This window comes from Podarcis liolepis, assembly GCF_965112155.1.
Source record: "Podarcis liolepis genome assembly, chromosome: 17".
Classification (NCBI taxonomy): Eukaryota; Metazoa; Chordata; class Lepidosauria; order Squamata; family Lacertidae; genus Podarcis; species Podarcis liolepis.
In genome coordinates, this window is record NC_139571.1 from 14,941,630 (window position 1) to 14,960,549 (window position 18,920).

At 42.9% G+C, this 18,920-nt stretch overlaps 1 protein-coding gene across 3 annotated transcripts in view; it reads left to right on the forward strand.

Annotated features, from left to right (window-relative positions):
• The first annotated feature begins 1,389 nt into the window (after positions 1-1,389).
• Positions 1,390-18,920, forward strand: part of SLC24A2 (solute carrier family 24 member 2) — an 82,593-nt gene continuing 65,062 nt past the window's right edge. For all 3 annotated transcript variants that reach the window (XM_083483382.1, XM_083483384.1, XM_083483383.1), the window contains exons 1-2: positions 1,390-1,609; positions 4,176-5,256. In XM_083483382.1, coding sequence (XP_083339508.1) covers positions 4,324-5,256 — 933 coding nt within the window. In that variant the 5' untranslated portion in view covers positions 1,390-1,609; positions 4,176-4,323. The remainder of the gene's footprint in view (positions 1,610-4,175; positions 5,257-18,920) is intronic.

Here is an 18,920-nt window from a genome sequence, read left to right on the forward strand (position 1 = left end):
AGCAGGATTGTTGTTGTGTTTGTGTGTGGGTTTTTGGGGGGAGGGGGGAGTTGTGAAGCTTTTTTTGAGGGAGATTATGGGTAAAAAGAAGACGGGGGCAGGTATTTTTAAGGGGAGAAGGTTAAACTGAGTATTTAATTCTTCATATGTGGTGGGATTGCAAAATTGTTGAGAAGTATTGGGAAATGATTTATAATGAAATGAAGAAGTTGTTTAAAACAACCTTTGTCCAAAAACAAACCCAGAAGCTTCCCTATTAGGTATCACAGGAATGGATTTACCAAGATCACAAAAGAACTTGTTTATGTACGCAACGAAGGCTGCAGCAACATTGTTAGCTAAAGAAGACTGGCAAGTCAAATTAACAGAATATGCTGAAATGGCGAAACTGACAATGAAATTAAGAGGAAGAGACGACAACGAATTTAAGGAAGACTGGAAGGACTTTATTGCATATTTACAGAAGCAGTGTACATTTACAGAAGCAGTTCTGTATATTTACAGAAGCAGTTTAATACATCGGCAGGGTTTTGAAGAAAATTTGTAATTATATTATGAATGGACAAAAAGTAATTCATATGGTTAAAACGGGCATAGGCAAACTTGGCCCTCCAGATGTTTTCGGACTACAACTCCCATCATCCCTGATCAGTGGTCCAGTTAGTGAGGGATCATGGGAGTTGTAGTCCCAAAACAGCTGGAGGGCTGAGTTTGCCTACGCCTGGCTTAAAACTTTATAATGGACATGTACCGTAGTAAGTACACTGAAATACAATGGAACCGAGGAAGGGAATAGGGAGGAGTCAATCTGTTTTGTTTTTGTTTTTATCTTTATTATTGTTTTTGTTATATTTTATATGTTTTACTGTTGTATTTTAATCTTGTTTTTAAGTTGTATTTCAATCAATTGTTTTTATACCTGGTGTTAGCCGCCCTGAGCCTGGTCTTGGCTGGGGAGGGTGGGGTATAAATAAAATTTATTATTGTTGTTATTGTTGGGAAATAAAATGTTATGGGGGAGGGGACCTGAGTATTTTTTTAAACGCTTTTCCTTAATGTTTGAGGATTGGGGGTGTGTGGCTGCCCTGAGATATGGACAAGACATATAACTATGAACATGGTTTATTGTGGAAAAAGGACGCAGACATGTCGAAATTGAAATTGAATTGAAACTGAGGGGAAAAGCTGAGGAGGAAAAGCGCGCGAGGCGGACAAGGGGCGGGGCTTGGACCGCGCCAGGCTCCTCCCCCCTCAGAGCGCGGGAAAAGGCGGAGGCGGAGAAGCCCCGCCCCGAGGGGTGGGGATGAGAGGCTCCGCCCTCCTGGCTCGCCCAGTTCCCCTGGGTGGGCGTGGCTGGGCTGGGCGGTGGGCGTGGCTCCCCGGGAGTCTCTCCTGGTCCTCTTTCCGGCAGTGGATGCTGCGCGTCTGGCGGTGCCGGTCGGTCTCTCCCGGAGCTGCTGCTGCTACCGCTGCCGCGGGTCTGCCTGGCCGGGTCCGAGGCGTCTGCCGCCGCCCGCTGAGCGCGCTGGAGAGGAGAAGGCTGAGTTTTTGCCCCGGGGGACCGCGGAGGGGCTTCCCACTCATGCCCGGGGACGGAGGACGCAGGGTGGTAAGTTGCGCGGGGAGGGAGAGGGCGCCTAGGATGCGGGGGGGGGGGTCGTGACCTCAATTGGGGTTTGCATTCATTGGGATTTAGGGTTTGCATTCATTGGGATTTGCATTCATTGGGATTTATAGCCTGCCCGAAGTGTCCCACCCCCACCCGGTTATTGGGTTGGCGCTGCCAGTTTCAGAGAATTCTGGAATTTGCAAAAATCGAAAGGGACCCCCGAAGGTCATCCAGCCTAACCCCATGCAATGCAGGGATGCAGTGCAGGAATAAGCAGCACGGGGATCAAACCCGCAACCCTTGGCGTCATTCGCACCCCTCATTCTCACCAGCTGAGTTATCCAGGCAAAGAGAATCCCAGCTTGCAGTTTTGCTGCTTTCCTTATCCTGCTGGATTTCTTCACTGGCTCCGTTATGAATGACCCGCCTTGTCTAAGGACCTCTTCCTAGAAGGATCCTGGAATCGTAGGGTTGCAGAGCTGGAAGGGACCCCTGAGGGTTATCCAGTCCAACCCCCTGCAATACAGGAATAGGCAGCTGTCCCATACGGGGATTGAACACCTCGGTGTTATCAGCACCCCACTTGTTCTAACCAACTGAGCCATTAATTCGTTTTGCATGGAGTTGAAGCCCTGCCACATTCCCAGAGGAAGGTTCGTTCGCCCTCAACAGAGAACAAGCAGCTTCTTAAAATGGGGCATCTGTTTCGATTTGCTTGGCCCCAGCACAGAACTGTGGCGAAGTCCTATTCAAGTCTACTCAGCAGTAAACCCCATGGAGTTCAAATAGGATTTGCCCCCAGGCAGGGGTGCCAATTTCAAGCAAATATGGGGAGTGGAGTGGGGCTACCCCTCCACATAATCGCTAACAAGACATGCCACACACACACAACATTTGAATGGCAATACTAATCTGCTTGGGGGGCATGGCCCCCCAAATCAATAAATTCAGTAAAAAAAAAAACCTTATATTCTGCCCCCCAACATAAATCCTGGCATACCCATGGGTAGTCCCCTCCAATATTTTATTGGGCTGCCAAAGGGACTTCAGCCCCTAGGAGTTGACTCCTTTGCTCCCAGATAAGTGTGCCTAGGTTTTTGCAGTCTTCCTTAAGGGGTTTTCCTTTGCCGTGGCTGATTTGCTCCAGTCATCCTGAGCATTTCAGCAGAAGAGCTGTTTTGTTTCGGAGAATGAGATGGATACAGTTAAATCCCTCTCTCTGGAAAAAAAAAATTAAAGGGACACCCATGCAGTAGGGAAGGTTTCGTTGTTGTTTTTCGGTTGGACTGGGTTTCTGATTTGGAGAGAAGCAAATATTTCAACTGCACCGTGATACGCCCTGCGGATGGTAACTTTCCAAAAAAAAAGGACAAGAAAGCCTGAGTCTGTACGGTAATAGGATCAGTTTGCCAGGAAAAGTGCACAGCGGAGTCTGAGGGATGAGCAGAGGTCGGAGGAGGAGAGGCTTAGAGAGTAATTAATTCCTCGGCCATAAGTATGCCATGACTGCTTACAAAAAGGAGGGTCAGGGAGGAAAGGACAGTTGAATCCATTGTACATGTTTTGCCTTTATGGCGGTGGGTACCAAGGCAGTGAGAAGGTTTTTACAGCTTCTCTTTTTATGATAACACACTTTAAGCTCTTGCAGTCTCTTCTTCCAGTGCGTCTTATATTGCTCCGAGTTTACAGTGGCTCTGAGTGTGCTATTAGTGAGTGCATCGCATTGGATAGTATTTGAGTATTCTTCTAACTATGCTTCCAAAGGACTGCCAGGGTGTTTTCACTTTTCAACGCTGCAAATTTCATATTGCAATATCGGATATTTAATGCCTTTAATGTCCTTAAGAAACAAGTTTGCAGCTAGGTCCACAGAACTGTGGATCCATATGAAGCGGCTGGATTTCAGCCAGTCTAATTCAGTTGACTTTGGTGGGTATTAATTGTTTAAAGTGGTTTAAATCCTAAAGCTCCAGTCCAAAGAGATTGTGAATTGGGACTGGTTTTTGGAGTGCTCCTCGGTGTCACCCAGATCACCGTTGTGCACACTTTCCTGAAAATAATATTGATGCTTGTTGCGTTTTCTTCTCACCAAACTGCAGTCACAGATTCCGCCTGCCCTGCCCCCCCCCCCGAAAAATGAATTTGCGCACTTCCCCTCAATCAGTGTATGCATGCACCTGTATTAACTTGATGCTGACTAAAAGAATGAGGGATCAGGACAGGTACGCTCAGTGACTGATCCTGGGATCATGAACTTGGCAGGTTTGGCTTCAGCTATGAGAAATTAGTAAATGAGTGTTCAGATTCTTAAATGATGACTAGAGTGCAGTGATTCAAAATCAGGAAAAAAATCCTCCCTGTTGACTGCGTACCTGGTGGCAGTCCCAGGTTTTCCATCACATAAAATGTTAAGCAGCACTTTTATGTGTTATTAGTCATTTTGGTTTAATGTAGCAAGAAATTTAACTCTCTCTTTTTTATATAATGTACAGGGAAATGTTTTTTGACGCATCAGATGTTTGACCTTCGAACTAAACTGATGAAAACATTTCTCTCTCTTTTTAAGCACAACCAAGGAATGTGTTCCACATGAAGCATAAAGCGATCGGATTCTGAAAGGACACGTCAAAGCAACATTTACTTGAACAGTGAAAGAAGAATGACAGAACAATCTGTCTGACTTTAAATTCTTGGACCGCAGGAAAGAGCTCAGAATGGCTCCGTGCAAAAACATTGTTGTTAACTTTCTTGAGGAATTGTGTCTGCCAGAACCACTGCTTGGCTGTAAGAAACACCCAAACGTTAGGAAAAAGCTGAGACTGATACGAATAACAGGACTTTTCCTGGGTCTCGTGGCCGTTAGCACGCTGTATCTTTCAATTAGTGCCTTTTTCCAGTCGCAACCTTATAGCACAGAGACAGCCAGCAATCTAGATAGCCATAAGTCAAGGCACATGCATCAAAGAACTCTATTGGACTTTAACGAACAGAATCAAACCGGCGCTCCAGATTCACCTATTTCTATGAAATATGAAGCTGGGCAGGATAACCATACGGAGGAGCACTCCAAGGGAGAGTACCCGGAAGATCTTTTTTCTCTTGAAGAAAGACGGAGGGGTGCTGTAATACTTCATATTTGTGGAATGGTTTACATGTTCATAGCCTTAGCCATTGTCTGCGATGAGTTCTTTGTTCCTTCATTGACAGTCATTACAGAAAAACTGGCGATTTCTGATGATGTGGCCGGGGCAACATTCATGGCTGCTGGTGGTTCAGCCCCAGAACTCTTCACTTCTCTAATAGGAGTCTTTATATCCCACAGCAATGTCGGCATTGGAACAATAGTTGGCTCTGCCGTGTTCAATATCCTCTTTGTGATTGGGATGTGTGCTTTATTTTCCAAGGAGATCCTGCACCTCACCTGGTGGCCCCTCTTTCGGGATGTGTCTTTTTACATCATGGACCTGATATTGCTGATAATCTTCTTTTTGGATAACTTCATCATGTGGTGGGAAAGTTTAACGCTGCTGTTTGCTTATTTCGTCTACGTGACGTTCATGAAGTTCAACGTGCAAGTGGAAGAACTGGTGAAAGGCCTGCTAAGCAAGAACAAAGTGGAAAAAGTATCGCCCGAAGTTGAAGCAAAGGTTAGTATCGTATGGAGAAACTAGTACCACTCACTTTTAAAACTGTTCTGCGTTGTCCGTAACTTAGCTTGTGGTTTGCCGCTGTGTCTGTATCAGGGCTGGTTCACATTTCCTGGCAGCCTCTGTTTCCCTCCCCATCACCCACTGTTTTGATATTATTAGCCGTCTTTTCTTTCTGCATGTTGGACTGTTAGAATGTCCAACAGTCATGTATTAAATGGGATCCGTAATTCCTGAGCTGCAAATAAAAACCTCAAACCAGAAAGCAAAGCGAACAATTCAAAGTATCAGCAGTAAATAGGCTTCCACACTAAGCATTCAGCTACTACTCAGGTCTAAAGCATATGGGAAGAATAACATGTCTCAAGGCAAGCAGAATGCTAGACAGTGAATTCCATAGTCCGTGTGCTACTGCTGAAACGGTTCTGCTTTGTGGGCTGCTTCACCTTATACAGTGAAGGGTTTCAGACAAAGACCAAAGGGCCTGGTGGCTTTAGATGGAAGGAGGTAGCATTTATACATCTGGGTCCCAAACCAAAACCTTGTGCCTGTACTGTTGTGCTGTACTGTTGTGCTCGTGGATGGTGCCACATGCATGACCTGTGGATAATGACCTTCACGTCATGACTGTGGATATGACTTCAGCAATTTGCACAGTTCTGACAGCTGCATTTTGAACTGTTGGGAGGGACACAGGTTGCGGCAACAGCGTACGTATATAGAGTTTGGAGGAACCGTTTCATTTCTGTACGTAGCACGATGTCATCAAACCTGCACACTCGAGAGCTTGCTCAAGGGCTGCTACAAATGCGAAATAGTTCACAGTTTCAGCTGCAAATGCATTTCTGCAAGCACATAATACTGTGAGTTAAAGAGCTGATATACTCAATAATATATTTGCTCTCCTTCTACATACTGTGGCTAAATTCAAACATCACACCAAACATGCTTTGCACAGGTTGTGATTTAGGACCTAAAGGTTCCTTGGGTCATGCCAGCTCTGTTTTGCCGGTTTATTCCCATCTCCTTATAGACCTACCTGTGGGTGTGGTGCTGCAGCTATAAATAGGCTTTGCCAGTTCAGGTATCATGTCAAAGCAGCAGAAAGAAGAATTCACAACCATTCAAAAGTAAAAATACCAAAACAGATTAAAATTGGCCAACTGCCATCTGCAAATGGCCAAAGCAGAACCAGATATCTCCATTTAAAAGTGAGGTGTAAACTGTACTCTTCAGTGTAGTCTTTTCGGCAGCGGTTGAAAACATTTAGGCAAGCCTGTCCGCTACAGTCATCTGCCTCTGTAGTAAAATGTTGCGATGTGAAGTTCTGCATGTCTTGTTTTCCATTGGGATACTTTAAAGATACAGTTTGCATTACTTCAGAGTAAACACTCTGCATGAGGAGAAATGTAACTAAGCAGTCTTTGCCATATGAATTAAATGTTTATACGTGTCTGCATTCTCCCAGCTTTAAAAAAAGCTTTCCAAGATATATCTGCCATAAGGTTTTATATGAGAAAGTTTGAAATGTCATATCTGATTAATATACAGTTGTTTGCATGATCATTTCTAGGTGTGTAATAACATTCTGGATCTTCCTAACAGTTTTCAAACTCTTTTGGGGAATGCAGAGTTCATCGATGAGATGATCAGTTATGCTCAATACAAACTTTCACAAATGGTGGATTGAAACAGCAATCGCGCCATTTTATTCCTGGAAAAACTACAATTTCCTGTGATCTGAATCATTAACATGGATTAGAATTTCCAATCTGTACATTAAAAAGGGACTGGTGTAGATGCAACAGAGTCTACTGGTAGAGAGACTGGGCATGGGCCATAGGAATGTGGGCTCCTTTATTCTTGTCTGTCTCCTTTCTGGTGCAAATTCTACACACACACACACACACACACACACATACACACCCTCTTCGTATCCTTAACCATGGTTAATGCTAAACAGAGTTTACCATTTACCACAATTGGAAGCAGGGTTGGCTGTGGTTAAGGATGGTTGCGGAAGGATGAAAGGAATTCATAATGGACTGATGGGAGTGGAGACAGAGACTGCCCGTACCCACCCCCTTTTCCTTACCCATAAATGGTGAGTCATGTTACATCTTCCCTGGCTCAGAGTGGGCCAGTTTATACAGTCTCACTATAATCTTGTGACTGTGAGCAAAGTACATATGGTAAGAGGTTTACTAATCTGTACGAAACGATCATGAGTCGGATATTGATGTTGGCTTCTGTCGGTCTTGAGAGACCATGGAGTGTGCCTCTGGGGATGAGGTCAAACTGCAGTACTGAATTGACCTCCCTGGGGTGCAAGCCTGGGCATTGAACATGGAGGTCCTGGGCTGCCCAGACGAGAAGACACCGCCCCCTCCTCGGCCATGCTGTGGGTCCAAAGGAAAGTGAGCAATACATTTGGCACCAGCTTGGCTGCAGGAGATGCCAGGAGGAGGCGTACAAGGCACCATCAGACCATCTTAGGGACTCCACTCTGGATATGTGTAAGGTTTACTCCTTCTCCCAAAGATGTCCCCAAGGCAGCACAGGTTTAGGGTCAGAGTTTTCTGAGTTTTCCTTCTCCTGGATGGACTACCTTCCCAGGCTAACAAGCCCCCAATAACTATAGTGGCACACAATGCATCATGCTGCTACAATAGCATACTGATCCATTATTTTATGTTGACTATCATCTGCAGGCCCAAACCCGCCTAACAGTATTGAGTGCATTGATTGGCAATGTATTTTTGTCTTGGAGATGTCTGGGAAGCTTTTAGATTAGCGCTTAGACCGGCTTCCACCAATCTGGTGCCCTCCAGATCATCCGATGTCCAAATCATCTGCAGGATATCAGGTTGGCGAAACTGGCACAAACATATCACACCCACCCCCCGTTTAGCAGCCTTAATTACTGTTGTTTCTGAGCTGTGTGCAATGCCTTGTGTGTCCGCAGTGGCATTTCCTAACATGGCAGGATATTACGGCTCTGTTCCATGTAGGTTTTGTTTTACTTTGACCTCATGGTCCTTTGCACATATCATAAGCGTAGCTCCCTCCTTTCTTAAACATCTATCTAGATTTGCACTCAAACCCAGGAGGGAGGGAGCATATCGCTTTCAAAGAATTACAGTGTAAAGATTAGAGGTTTCACAAAATGGCCAAGCGTTGGTGTAGCATGACTCTTGTTTGTTATTTTTAGAAATGCATCTCAATGAGGGGCAGCAGGGTTTACAAATGGTTTGGCGAGGAGATGAGTGCGCCGTGACACATCATTTTACAACATTATCCAATCCAGGACACTTGCAGAACCACATTCCATGCAGCAGTTAAAAAAGCAGTTGAGGTATTATCTAGGGATGGTGACTGTAACATTTTGTCAAATGCTGGAAAATAGATTTGAGTGATAGAAGTGAAACCGTGAGAGGGTATTGGAGAGTAAGGTAAAGGTAAAGGGACCCCTGACCATTAGGTCCAGTCGTGACCGACTCGGGGGTTGCGGCGCTCATCTTGCTTTATTGGCCGAGGGAGCCAGCGTACAGCTTCCGGGTCATGTGGCCAGCATGACTAAGCCGCTTCCGGCGAACCAGAGCAGCGCATGGAAATGCCGTTTACCTTCCCACCGAAGTGGTACCTATTTATCTACTTGCACTTTGATGTGCTTTTGAACTGCTAGGTTGGCAGGAGCAGGGACTGAGCAACGGGAGCTCATCCCGTCGCGGGGATTCGAACTGCTGACCTTCTGATCAGCAAGTCCATGGTACCTATCTATCTACTTGCACTTTGACATGTTTTTGAACTGCTAGGTTGACAGGAGCAGGGACTGAGCAACGGGAGCTCATCCCGTTGCGGGGATTCGAACTGCCGAGCTTCTGATCAGCAAGTCCTAGGCTCGGTGGTTTAACCCACAGTGCCGTGGAGATTAGCACTTGGTAAATGCACATTTTTATGTGCTAAATGTGCAGGAAGATTTTTAATAGATAAAGTTATGCTCACACTGACTGGGGTCTGACTGATGGCTGAGGGTATATCTGTTTATTAAAATATTCATGTGCATTACACATCTTGATGGATTTTCTTTGTTAGAACTGCTGGACAGTGCACTTGATGTTTTTTGTGGCTCACTGTGGGCCAGATCACCCTGTGCACAGGTGGTGCCTTTTTTTTTTTAGTTACACAAGGATCAACACTCAGCGAATTGAATTTGCTATTAGTGCACAGAAATGTTGCAGAGTGCAATACTCCTCAGGATTCCAGACACTTCATTCTATTTGCACTTCCATTCCCCCATGTATTTTGCTTTCCCTCTCTGTTAGGCAGCATCCTGAGCATGCCAACTGGGCATAAGCCCTTAGTGGGCTTTTGGGTGGCATGGATTCCATGTTCCCCTTAGAGTGTTTTCCTCTGTGGATTTTTAAAAAAACTTTTGCAAATATTGGGGCTCCCACAAGGTTGCCGGTTCATCCGTCTTTTGTTCGGTTATGAACATTTTGGCTACTTATGGACCAACACTCAGAGAACTGAGAACACTGTTGGAATATAAAGGAAAGGGCATTTTGCTTCCTCCTTGTAGTATAGAATGTGGATATTCTGCATGCAACTCAGAAGTTCAGTGAGTTCAGTGGGATTTATTTATGTATAGTGTTACAGTATTTTTGTTACATCTAAACAAATGTTTTGAAAGTTTCAGAGTAGTTTATAGGATGGTTTCCTAAAGCACTCAACAAGATTGTTCTGGCATCTGTAGCTAGCATTAATGACTAATCCCGACGGCACATGGACTCTAGCTCCTGAAGCAACAGAGGTTAGAAGCATTGCAGAGGCGGTGTTCTTGGTTTTCATTGGGACAAGCTATCTCCTGTTGTTGCGCCTGTTATTGGCTGCAGAATTTGTCCTTGTTCTGTGCAAGGAAATAAATGACAAGCAGTATTGCTATATTCTAATGGAGAGTCAAATGCAATTCGTTTTCAGTGCAAAGTGTTTTCTTTCTTTCTCTCTTTCTTTCTACAGAATGTATAACAATCAAAGCATTCATCATAGAATCAAAATAAATTTATACGGCAATGGTTGTTCTAGGTATTAATAAGATGCAAGACTAATTTGGCGGTTCCTGCTGTTTTTCTGTACCTCTCCTTTCAAATATGCAAAACGAGCTTTAGCTTTCTTAAGCTGGAAAGTGGTTAGTCAAGGAAACTGTTGTCTGTGGTATTTATCTCTAAGACTTTGTGTTGTAATCTGACAGCAGGTCAAGAGAGTTCTGAGAGATCTAAATAAAGAACCAAGAGCTAAAGAGTTATCCTAGCAACAAATCCCCAATCCCAAACAGTGAAATGTACACAGTCCCAGTTAAATGAAAAACATTTGAATTTGGAAATTTCTACGGTGCTAGAGGACAGTATGTCATTTCAGTCTGTTGCAATAAACTACTGGTGAAAGAGCCACCTTTGAAAAAGAAACTCTAGCATAAAAACAGAAAAGCTATTAGTGCATCACACAGGATAGATCCATTTTTGTTTACATTTTTCCATTTGTGGGGGAAATTCCTGCCTATTATTTTAAAATGCAATCCTAGATATGTCTACTGTACTCAGAAATAAGTCCTATTGACTGCAGACAGACTTATTCCCTGGTAATTGTGCATATGATTGTAGCCTAACTCAGGTTTGACTCACTACCTCAATAATCTGCTGCATTCTATATATAAAACATATTTTATGTCTTTTGAAGCACTTTATTATTTCTGTGGACTCAGCTGGGTTTTTGCAACGTACTTTTTTCTCGCTCAAGCTCAACTCTTGTAAAAGGTGCCTTCCTCTTCTTTAGAAAACCTTAAAGAAGAGGAGGGAAACCGTTTTTGCACATATGGTGAACTGACCAGAGAAAAACAAAATTGGAAATTGATTGGTAAAATTCCAAGGGGTAGGCAAATAAGAGTAGCTTTAATATTGGAAGTCAAACATACCTTTCCAGGTGGCAATTGGTAGCTCTGCAATTAAGTTGCTGCCTAAAGGATTCTAATCTCTTCACCCGGTATTGTGTGCTTGACAACAAAAGAAGCCAAATGTGAGTGGCAGAACAACAACGTGTGCAAATTGGCACCATCTTTATGGCCAATATTTTCTTGTAGTTATTTACAGAAGTCATTTCATAGAATCTTAAAGTTGGAAGGGACCACGAGCAATGCAGGGATGTTTGCAGCCGTTTGCCTTGGCAAGAACACAATTTCAGTATAATAAAGTCCCTTGTTTGCTCACCATGCCTTTGGGGTGGGGAAGTATTCAGATAGATTACTTTGGGTAACATGTTTTCAGTGGCAACGAGAACTGAGAAATACTGTATACACGTCATGGGAAAATGGTGACACTAATTACAATCTTAGTGAGAAACACTTAACAAGTGAATTATAAAGACGTCTTTAATCAACACATCATTTACTATTACAGCTGTTACCATTTGAGATGGAGAAGAGCCGTTGCTGTTTGATGAACAATGGTTGAGGTTAAAAAACTTAGTAAGTCATAAGACACCTGAATTTTCATGTTAGACGTATACAAGCTACTGCAAAAGAGAGCCTGGGTAAGTGGCTAGAGCAGGCATCCCCAAACTTGGCCCTCCAGATGTTGTGGGACTACAACTCCCATCATCCCTGACCACTGGTCTTGTTAACTAGGGATGGTGGGAGTTGTAGTCCCAAAACATCTGGTGGGCTGAGTTTGGGGGTGCCTGGGTTAGTGTGTTGGGTTAGGACCTGAGAAAGAAGAAGAAGAAGAGTTTGGATTTGATATCCCGCCTTTCACTCCCCTTCAGGAGTCTCAAAGCGGCTAACATTCTCCTTTCCCTTCCTCCCCCACAACAAACACTCTGTGAGGTGAGTGGGGCTGAGAGACTACACAGAAGTGTGACTGGCCCAAGGTCACCCAGCAGCTGCATGTGGAGGAGCGGAGACGCGAACCCGGTTTCCCAGATTACGTGACTACCGCTCTTAACCACTACACCACACTGGCACCAGATTGCCGCTCACCCATGAAACTCACTGGGTGACCCTGAGCCAGTAACTCACTCACAGCCTAAGCTACATCACAGGGTTGTTGTGAGGATAAAATGGGGAGGAGAACTATTTACACAACCTTGAACTCCTTAGCTTGGAGGAAAGGTGGGATATAAATTATGCAAGCCAGAGATTTCTTGTATATTTTTTGTATATATAGTTTTTCACATGGCACTCTTTCTATGGATAGAAAACCAGGAATTTTAATAGTCCAGATAAATGATCTTGCTTCTTAAATTTTGCAAAACTTTTAAGTGAAACATTGTAGTAGTTCCAAATACAGTACATTATTAGAATGCTATTGTAGGCTGGGCTGGATGAATCCCAAGCCAGAATTAAGATTGCCAGAAGAAATATCAACAACCACAGATATGCAGATAACACAAGCTTGATGGCAGAAAGTGAGGAGGAATTAAAGAACCTTTTAATGAGGGTGAAAGTGGAGAGCGCAAAATATGGTCTGAAGCTCAACATCAAAAAAACAAAGATCATGGCCACTGGTCCCATCACCTCCTGGCAAATAGAAGGGGAAGAAATAGAGGCAGTGAGAGGTTTTACTTTCTTGGGCTCCATGATCACTGCAGATGGTGACAGCAGCCACGAAATTAAAAGACGCCTGCTTCTTGGGAGAAAAGCAATGACAAACCTATACAGCATCTTAAAAAGCAGAGACATCACTTGCCAACAAAGGTCCGTATAGTTCAAGCTATGGTTTTCCCAGTAGTGATGTATGGAAGTGAGAGCTGATTGCCGAAGAATTGATGCTTTTGAATTATGGTGCTGGAGGAGACTCTTGAGAGTCCCATGGACTGCAAGAAGATCAAACCTATCCATTCTTAAGGAAATCAGCCCTGAGTGCTCACTGGAAGGACAGATCCTGAAGCTGAGGCTCCAAGACTTTGGCCACCTCATGAGAAGAGCAGACTCCCTGGGAAAGACCCTGATGTTGGGAAAGATGGAGGGCACAAGGAGAAGGGGATGACAGAGGACGAGATGGTTGGACAGTGTTCTCGAAGCTACTAGCATGAGTTTGACCAAACTGCGGGAGGCAGTGGAAGACAGGAGTGCCTGGAGTGCTCTGGTCCATGGGGTCATGAAGAGATGGACACAACTAAACTACTAAACAAGAACAATTGTATTGAAGCACTATTTTCTCCAGACTCGTACCCAGCTGTCTTCGACTTGCCAAAATATGCATCACTTTATAAGTTGGCAACACTTAGCTCACACTGACTAGCAATCTTTCCCAGGAATACTCAGAAGAAAAATTATGTATGGAGAGGCTTTATGATGGTGACTGTACCGTAACATTGTCTCCACAAGAAGGAGATAGTACGCATACATAGAGAGAAGCACAAGAGATAAATTGAGAGAGGTTCAAACGCTGTATGTTTTCTTTTAATTTTTGTTTTAAAAAAGTTTATTTACCTGACTTTAAAGTTCAGTGTTACGCTATCCTAAACCCATTCTAAAAACAAAAGTTTGTTTCTATAGGAGCACGTGAATGTTTGAGAACTACATCAGTTACAGGATGAATACTATTTAAAGTAAATGCTTTGCATCTTGATTGTATAGATTTATATGTAAACGGCATTCTGAACATATTGGGGTGAATAATTCTCCTTCAGTTATGGTTGTCTTTATCAAATGGGACTGAGCAATTGTCAGAAAGCCTTGGACATTTATACAAGAGGCTATATGGATAAGCAGAATGATACATGTATAAATATATATACATGTACATCTTTCATATGCTTTTCAATTAGAGCTGCAACATTTAATTGGTTAGGTTAATAGATTTACAGCACAATCGTTTGCACTTTTGCTCAGAAGTGAACACCACTGAATTCAATGGGATTTACTCCCGGGTACAGGTGTATAGGATTGCAGCCTTACAAACCTGTTAATCAACAGAAAAGTTGCATCTGCTTACTGTTTTTAATACAAGTCTCTTACTTGAAAAACTGCTGTTGGTCTTACATAGGAGAGAAATACATCTTCTAAAATGCTACCTACTCCATGAGGGCCTCACCTAAAAACCAAGGATGATTTTTTTGCTTCAGAAATACTCATAAGCACATTAAAGTGATCAGTGCAGCCTGCGTTCCTTTACCTGCTTATCTGATTTATTTTCAATTAGGCCTATATAAAAGGGTACTGTTGGATTGCAATATTATGCATGCATACGGCTGCACTGTAAACTTCATAGCATTAATTGATTGCCTGATCAATCCTATCCTTGTTAACTCAGAACTAAGATGTTTTAAGACTTTTATTCAGGACTAGATGGTGCATTTGTTTTAATAATAATAATAATAATAATAATAATAATAATAATAATAATAATTTTTTATTATTTATACCCCGCCCATCTGGCTGGGCTTCCCCAGCCACTCTGCGCGGCTTCCAAAAAAATATTAAAATACTATAATACATCAAACATTAAAAGCTTCCCTAAACAGGGCTGCCTTCAGATGTCTTCTAAAAGTCTGGTAGTTGTTGTTCTCTTTGACATCTGGTGGGAGGGCATTCCACGGGGTGGGTGCCACTACTGAGAAGGCCCTCTGCCTGGTTCCCTGTAACTTGACTTCTCACAGTGAGGGAACTGCCAGAAGGCCCTCGGTTTATTTATTTATTACCCACCCTTCACTGTAAGGTCCTAGGGCAGGTTACAGGCACACAGACAACTCGAAGTAGGAATTCAGTTGTGGGTAAAAGCTGTAGAAAGTTATGAACACGGTAACTTTGGCTATATTACTTCATAGAGGTCCATAGTATGTAGGTGGGACTGTCTGTCCATGCTGTTTGAGCCATGCTAGGGTGTGGACAGGTCTGTATACCAGGCTCTAAACCTTCCCATTCCCAGCACCAAACTTTCCTTTTCTCTCCCCTCCCTTAACAATTGAGCATGTCAATAGCTTCCTTGTAAGTAGGCTAGAATTTACCCAGCTTATTGTGACATCAGCTGCAGCTATAGCTAATATCCTTGTGCCATTTGTACTCAACAGTAATAACGCATTTTACAATTTCTTGGAGAGTGAGAGTGGTAAGCCTTTTTGTCCTAAGTATTTATTTTCAACACATTTTCCTATCGTTTAAAGGGGAAAAAAATATATTCAGGTTTCCAGGCTGTACAATATTATCTGTTGGCAGCTACAATAGAAATAAAAAAAGTTAAAATACAATTCAGTGCAGTTAATTATAAATGATTGTGCATATGTATAATTTCAATTCAAAATGTTTTCTAAGTTAGTGATATTAAAAATTATAAAATACAACCCAGACGTGCTACAAAGAGAGGAAGTACTGTATTTTTGTACAGCATAAATACCTATAAAGTCAATTCCCTTCTCTGAGATTTATAATTCTTTCTTGACATATTGCATTGTTGTTGCTGTTGTTAAATGTATTTACATCCCACCTTTCTCCCAAACTGGGATTCAAGGCAGCTGTAAATACTTTCCTACCATTACAGTTAATTTTATTATACTTGGTTATCCCAGACTCTTGAACAAATCCACCTACATTTTCAAACATCTTTCCATTTTTCTGCATATAAAAATTTGTCCATTTTAACGACTGTAACCCTTGAGTCCAATAAGTTGATTGTATTGATTATTTCACATAATTTAGCAAAGTATAATAATAAAAAGGAAGGTCTAATGCAGAAGTGGGAAACCTGTTGTCCTTCATATATGGCTGGACTCCAAATCCCATCAGCCCCTGCGTGGCCAGTGGCCAGAGATTATGGGAGTTTTAGTTCTGCAACATCTGGAGGGCTGCAGGCTCCCCATGCCAGTTCCAAGGGTACTTTGCACCTGACTATTTCATTTCAATTTTATTCTTAGAAATGACCACATTTGCTATCTTTCCCAGTTTGTCTGCCTACATTAAGATGAATTCATAATGTGGGAGTCTGAAGTGGTACAGTCCTTGCTTTTGACAAAGAGGCAATGCAAGGCTGAAACAGTTCTCTCGTGGAAGTTAAAGAACCTCTGTGCCAAGGGCAGTGAAAGTGAGCAATCTTCATATGGGAACTCCATCCCCGTGTAAATGTTTTTAGAGGCATCATCCGAAGACTAGTTAGTAGAGTGTGCTTAGGCATGAAACATCCCAGGTCAATATTTCCATCCAGTCATTGCGCTTGCTGTGTGACATATGATGAATCACTTTCAGGCAGATATACTTTTCAGAGTTATTGGGAATTAAATTAGATGAGAACATTGAGAACTTAGACCGCAATCCTGTACTTACTTAGCTTGCTTAAAGCCCATTGAATTAAGATTTCTAAGATGCACTTAAATTATCTGTAGGCTTGCAATTGTCTAATACTGAAAATTACAGCTGAAATTATCAACAATAATTGTTTTAAAGATGATGTTTGAGTAAATGGATGCACCCTACCATTGATCTAATGTAATTTGCAAGGGCTACTTATTGTACTTAGCATAGTCTGTCTGTCTCTCTCTAATCTTCAGTATTTTAATTCCAATTCAATTAATTGACTGAATGAATAGATTTATTTCAGTCACTGACCAGAGTGCCCAATTCAATTACTTCAGTGCCATTGCTTATGTAGACAACAGATCAATAGTTACATACTGTAGAAGAATGAGGTATCCACAGACTCAGGATAACTTTGCAGGAGTGAAGAAGAAGAAGAAAGAAAAAAGAAAGAAAACTTCAAGCACTGTAATGAAGACTCAGTGGTGGCCATGAAATATTGACTGATTTAGAGGAAAATAAACTACCAAACTAAGATTGGACGACGGCGTAAGGAGTGGTAGGCAAAAGAGGACTAACTGTTGTGGGATGGAATGGAATGGAATGGTTGGAGCCTTGAACAGAAGCCCTCCATACCACAACAACATCTTGTTGTAGGGCTATCATTTAAATAAACAAGTAAGTTCAAATTGAGCTTTTACTGTGTGCCAAATACTGGAGACAATAACTATTCCTTGAGGTGGTGCATTTTTTGTTTTGGGAAAGAAGTGCCCGTTCTAAAAGTGCTGCCAAAAATTGCTTTTCCAGCAACACATTGGAGAGGAAATATTTTGTTGTTAATTTAACAGCTGATTTCTCCTGTATGCAAATATGCCCAGGTTTGAAAGATCAGCCACTCTGCTGCACGGTGTTGTAATACATGGCTTGGTAGCACATTTGTTGCTGCAAATGTTTAGAATTAAAGTAAAGGTCTTGAAGGACTGTTGGTTACAGAAGGACTGTGTTTTTGTAGGAAAATTTCCCATGGCGTTGGCACATAGAAATCTGCTGAGTGAGAAAATGGGATTCTGCTGTGCAAATCTGCTTCAGCGAGAAACCAAAAAGCTGCTACAGGGATCAAAATCCCTCTACCCTACACTGTGTTCTGAATAGCCATGAACTTCAGCTGAAAGTGCATCACCTTCAGGTGTGCTTGCAGTTTCCTTGATAGTTTCCTTGCAATTCCCCAAGCATTGGTTATGGGGGGGGGGGGAGGTTTCATCCTTTTAGTACTTTGTATGCTGTCACCTGGGAGAAAAGCAATGACAAACCTAGACAGCACCATAAAAAGCAGAGTCGTCACCATGCGGACAAAGGTCCGTATAGTTAAACTATGGTTTTTCCGGTAGTGATGTATGGAAGTGAGAGCTGGACCATAAAGAAGGCTGATCGCCGAAGAATTGATGCTTTTGAATTATGGTGCTGGAGGAAACTTTTGAGAGTCCCATGGACCTCAAGAAGATCAAACCTCTCCATTCTGAGGGAAATCAGCCCTGAGTGCTCCCTGGAAAGACAGATCATGAAGCGGAGGCCTCAATACTTTGGCCACCTCATGAGAAGAGAAGACTCCCTGGAAAAGACCCAGATGTTGGGAAAGATGGAGGGCACAAGGAGAAGGGGACGACAGAGGACGAGATGGTTGGACAGTGTTCTCAAAGCTACCAGCATGAGTTTGACCAAACTGCGGGAGGCAGTGGAAGACAGGAGTGCCTGGTGTGATCTGGTCCATGGGTCACAAAGAGTTGGACGCGATTAAATGACTAAACAACAACAACATTCTGTCACCACCGGGTAACTTGCCAGTTAAAAATTAATATTGAGAAGCATTATATATATATATATAAAGGTAAAGGGACCCCTGGCTGTTAGGTCCAGTCATGGCCGACTCTGGGGTTGCGGTGCTCATCTCGCTTTACTGGCCGAGGGAGCTGGTGTACAGCTTCCGGGTCATGTGGCCGGCATGACTAAGCTGCCTCTGGCGAACCAGAGCAGCGCATGGAAACGCCGTTTACCTTCCCGCTGGAGTGGTACCTATTTATCTACTTGCACTTCGTGCTTTCGAACTGCTAGGTTGGCAGGAGGTCAAAAAATTGTGTCTGCGCTTTGTAACAGGCAGTTTTTTCTACTAGCCTGCAGGAATGAAGAGGTAACATTCCTGGGCATATGCAGAATGCCTTGCTGCTATGCCTCCTCCTGTTCTGCTAGCTGCCAATCCTGTGGTCAGTTATGACATTAATTTTGCATAGAATTGGCTGCAAGCCTCACAGCACACAATTATCTGGTCCCCGGACGTTTTACTTGCTAGGATGAAAAACATCCTTGCTCCAGGTGTGTTGGCGTATGG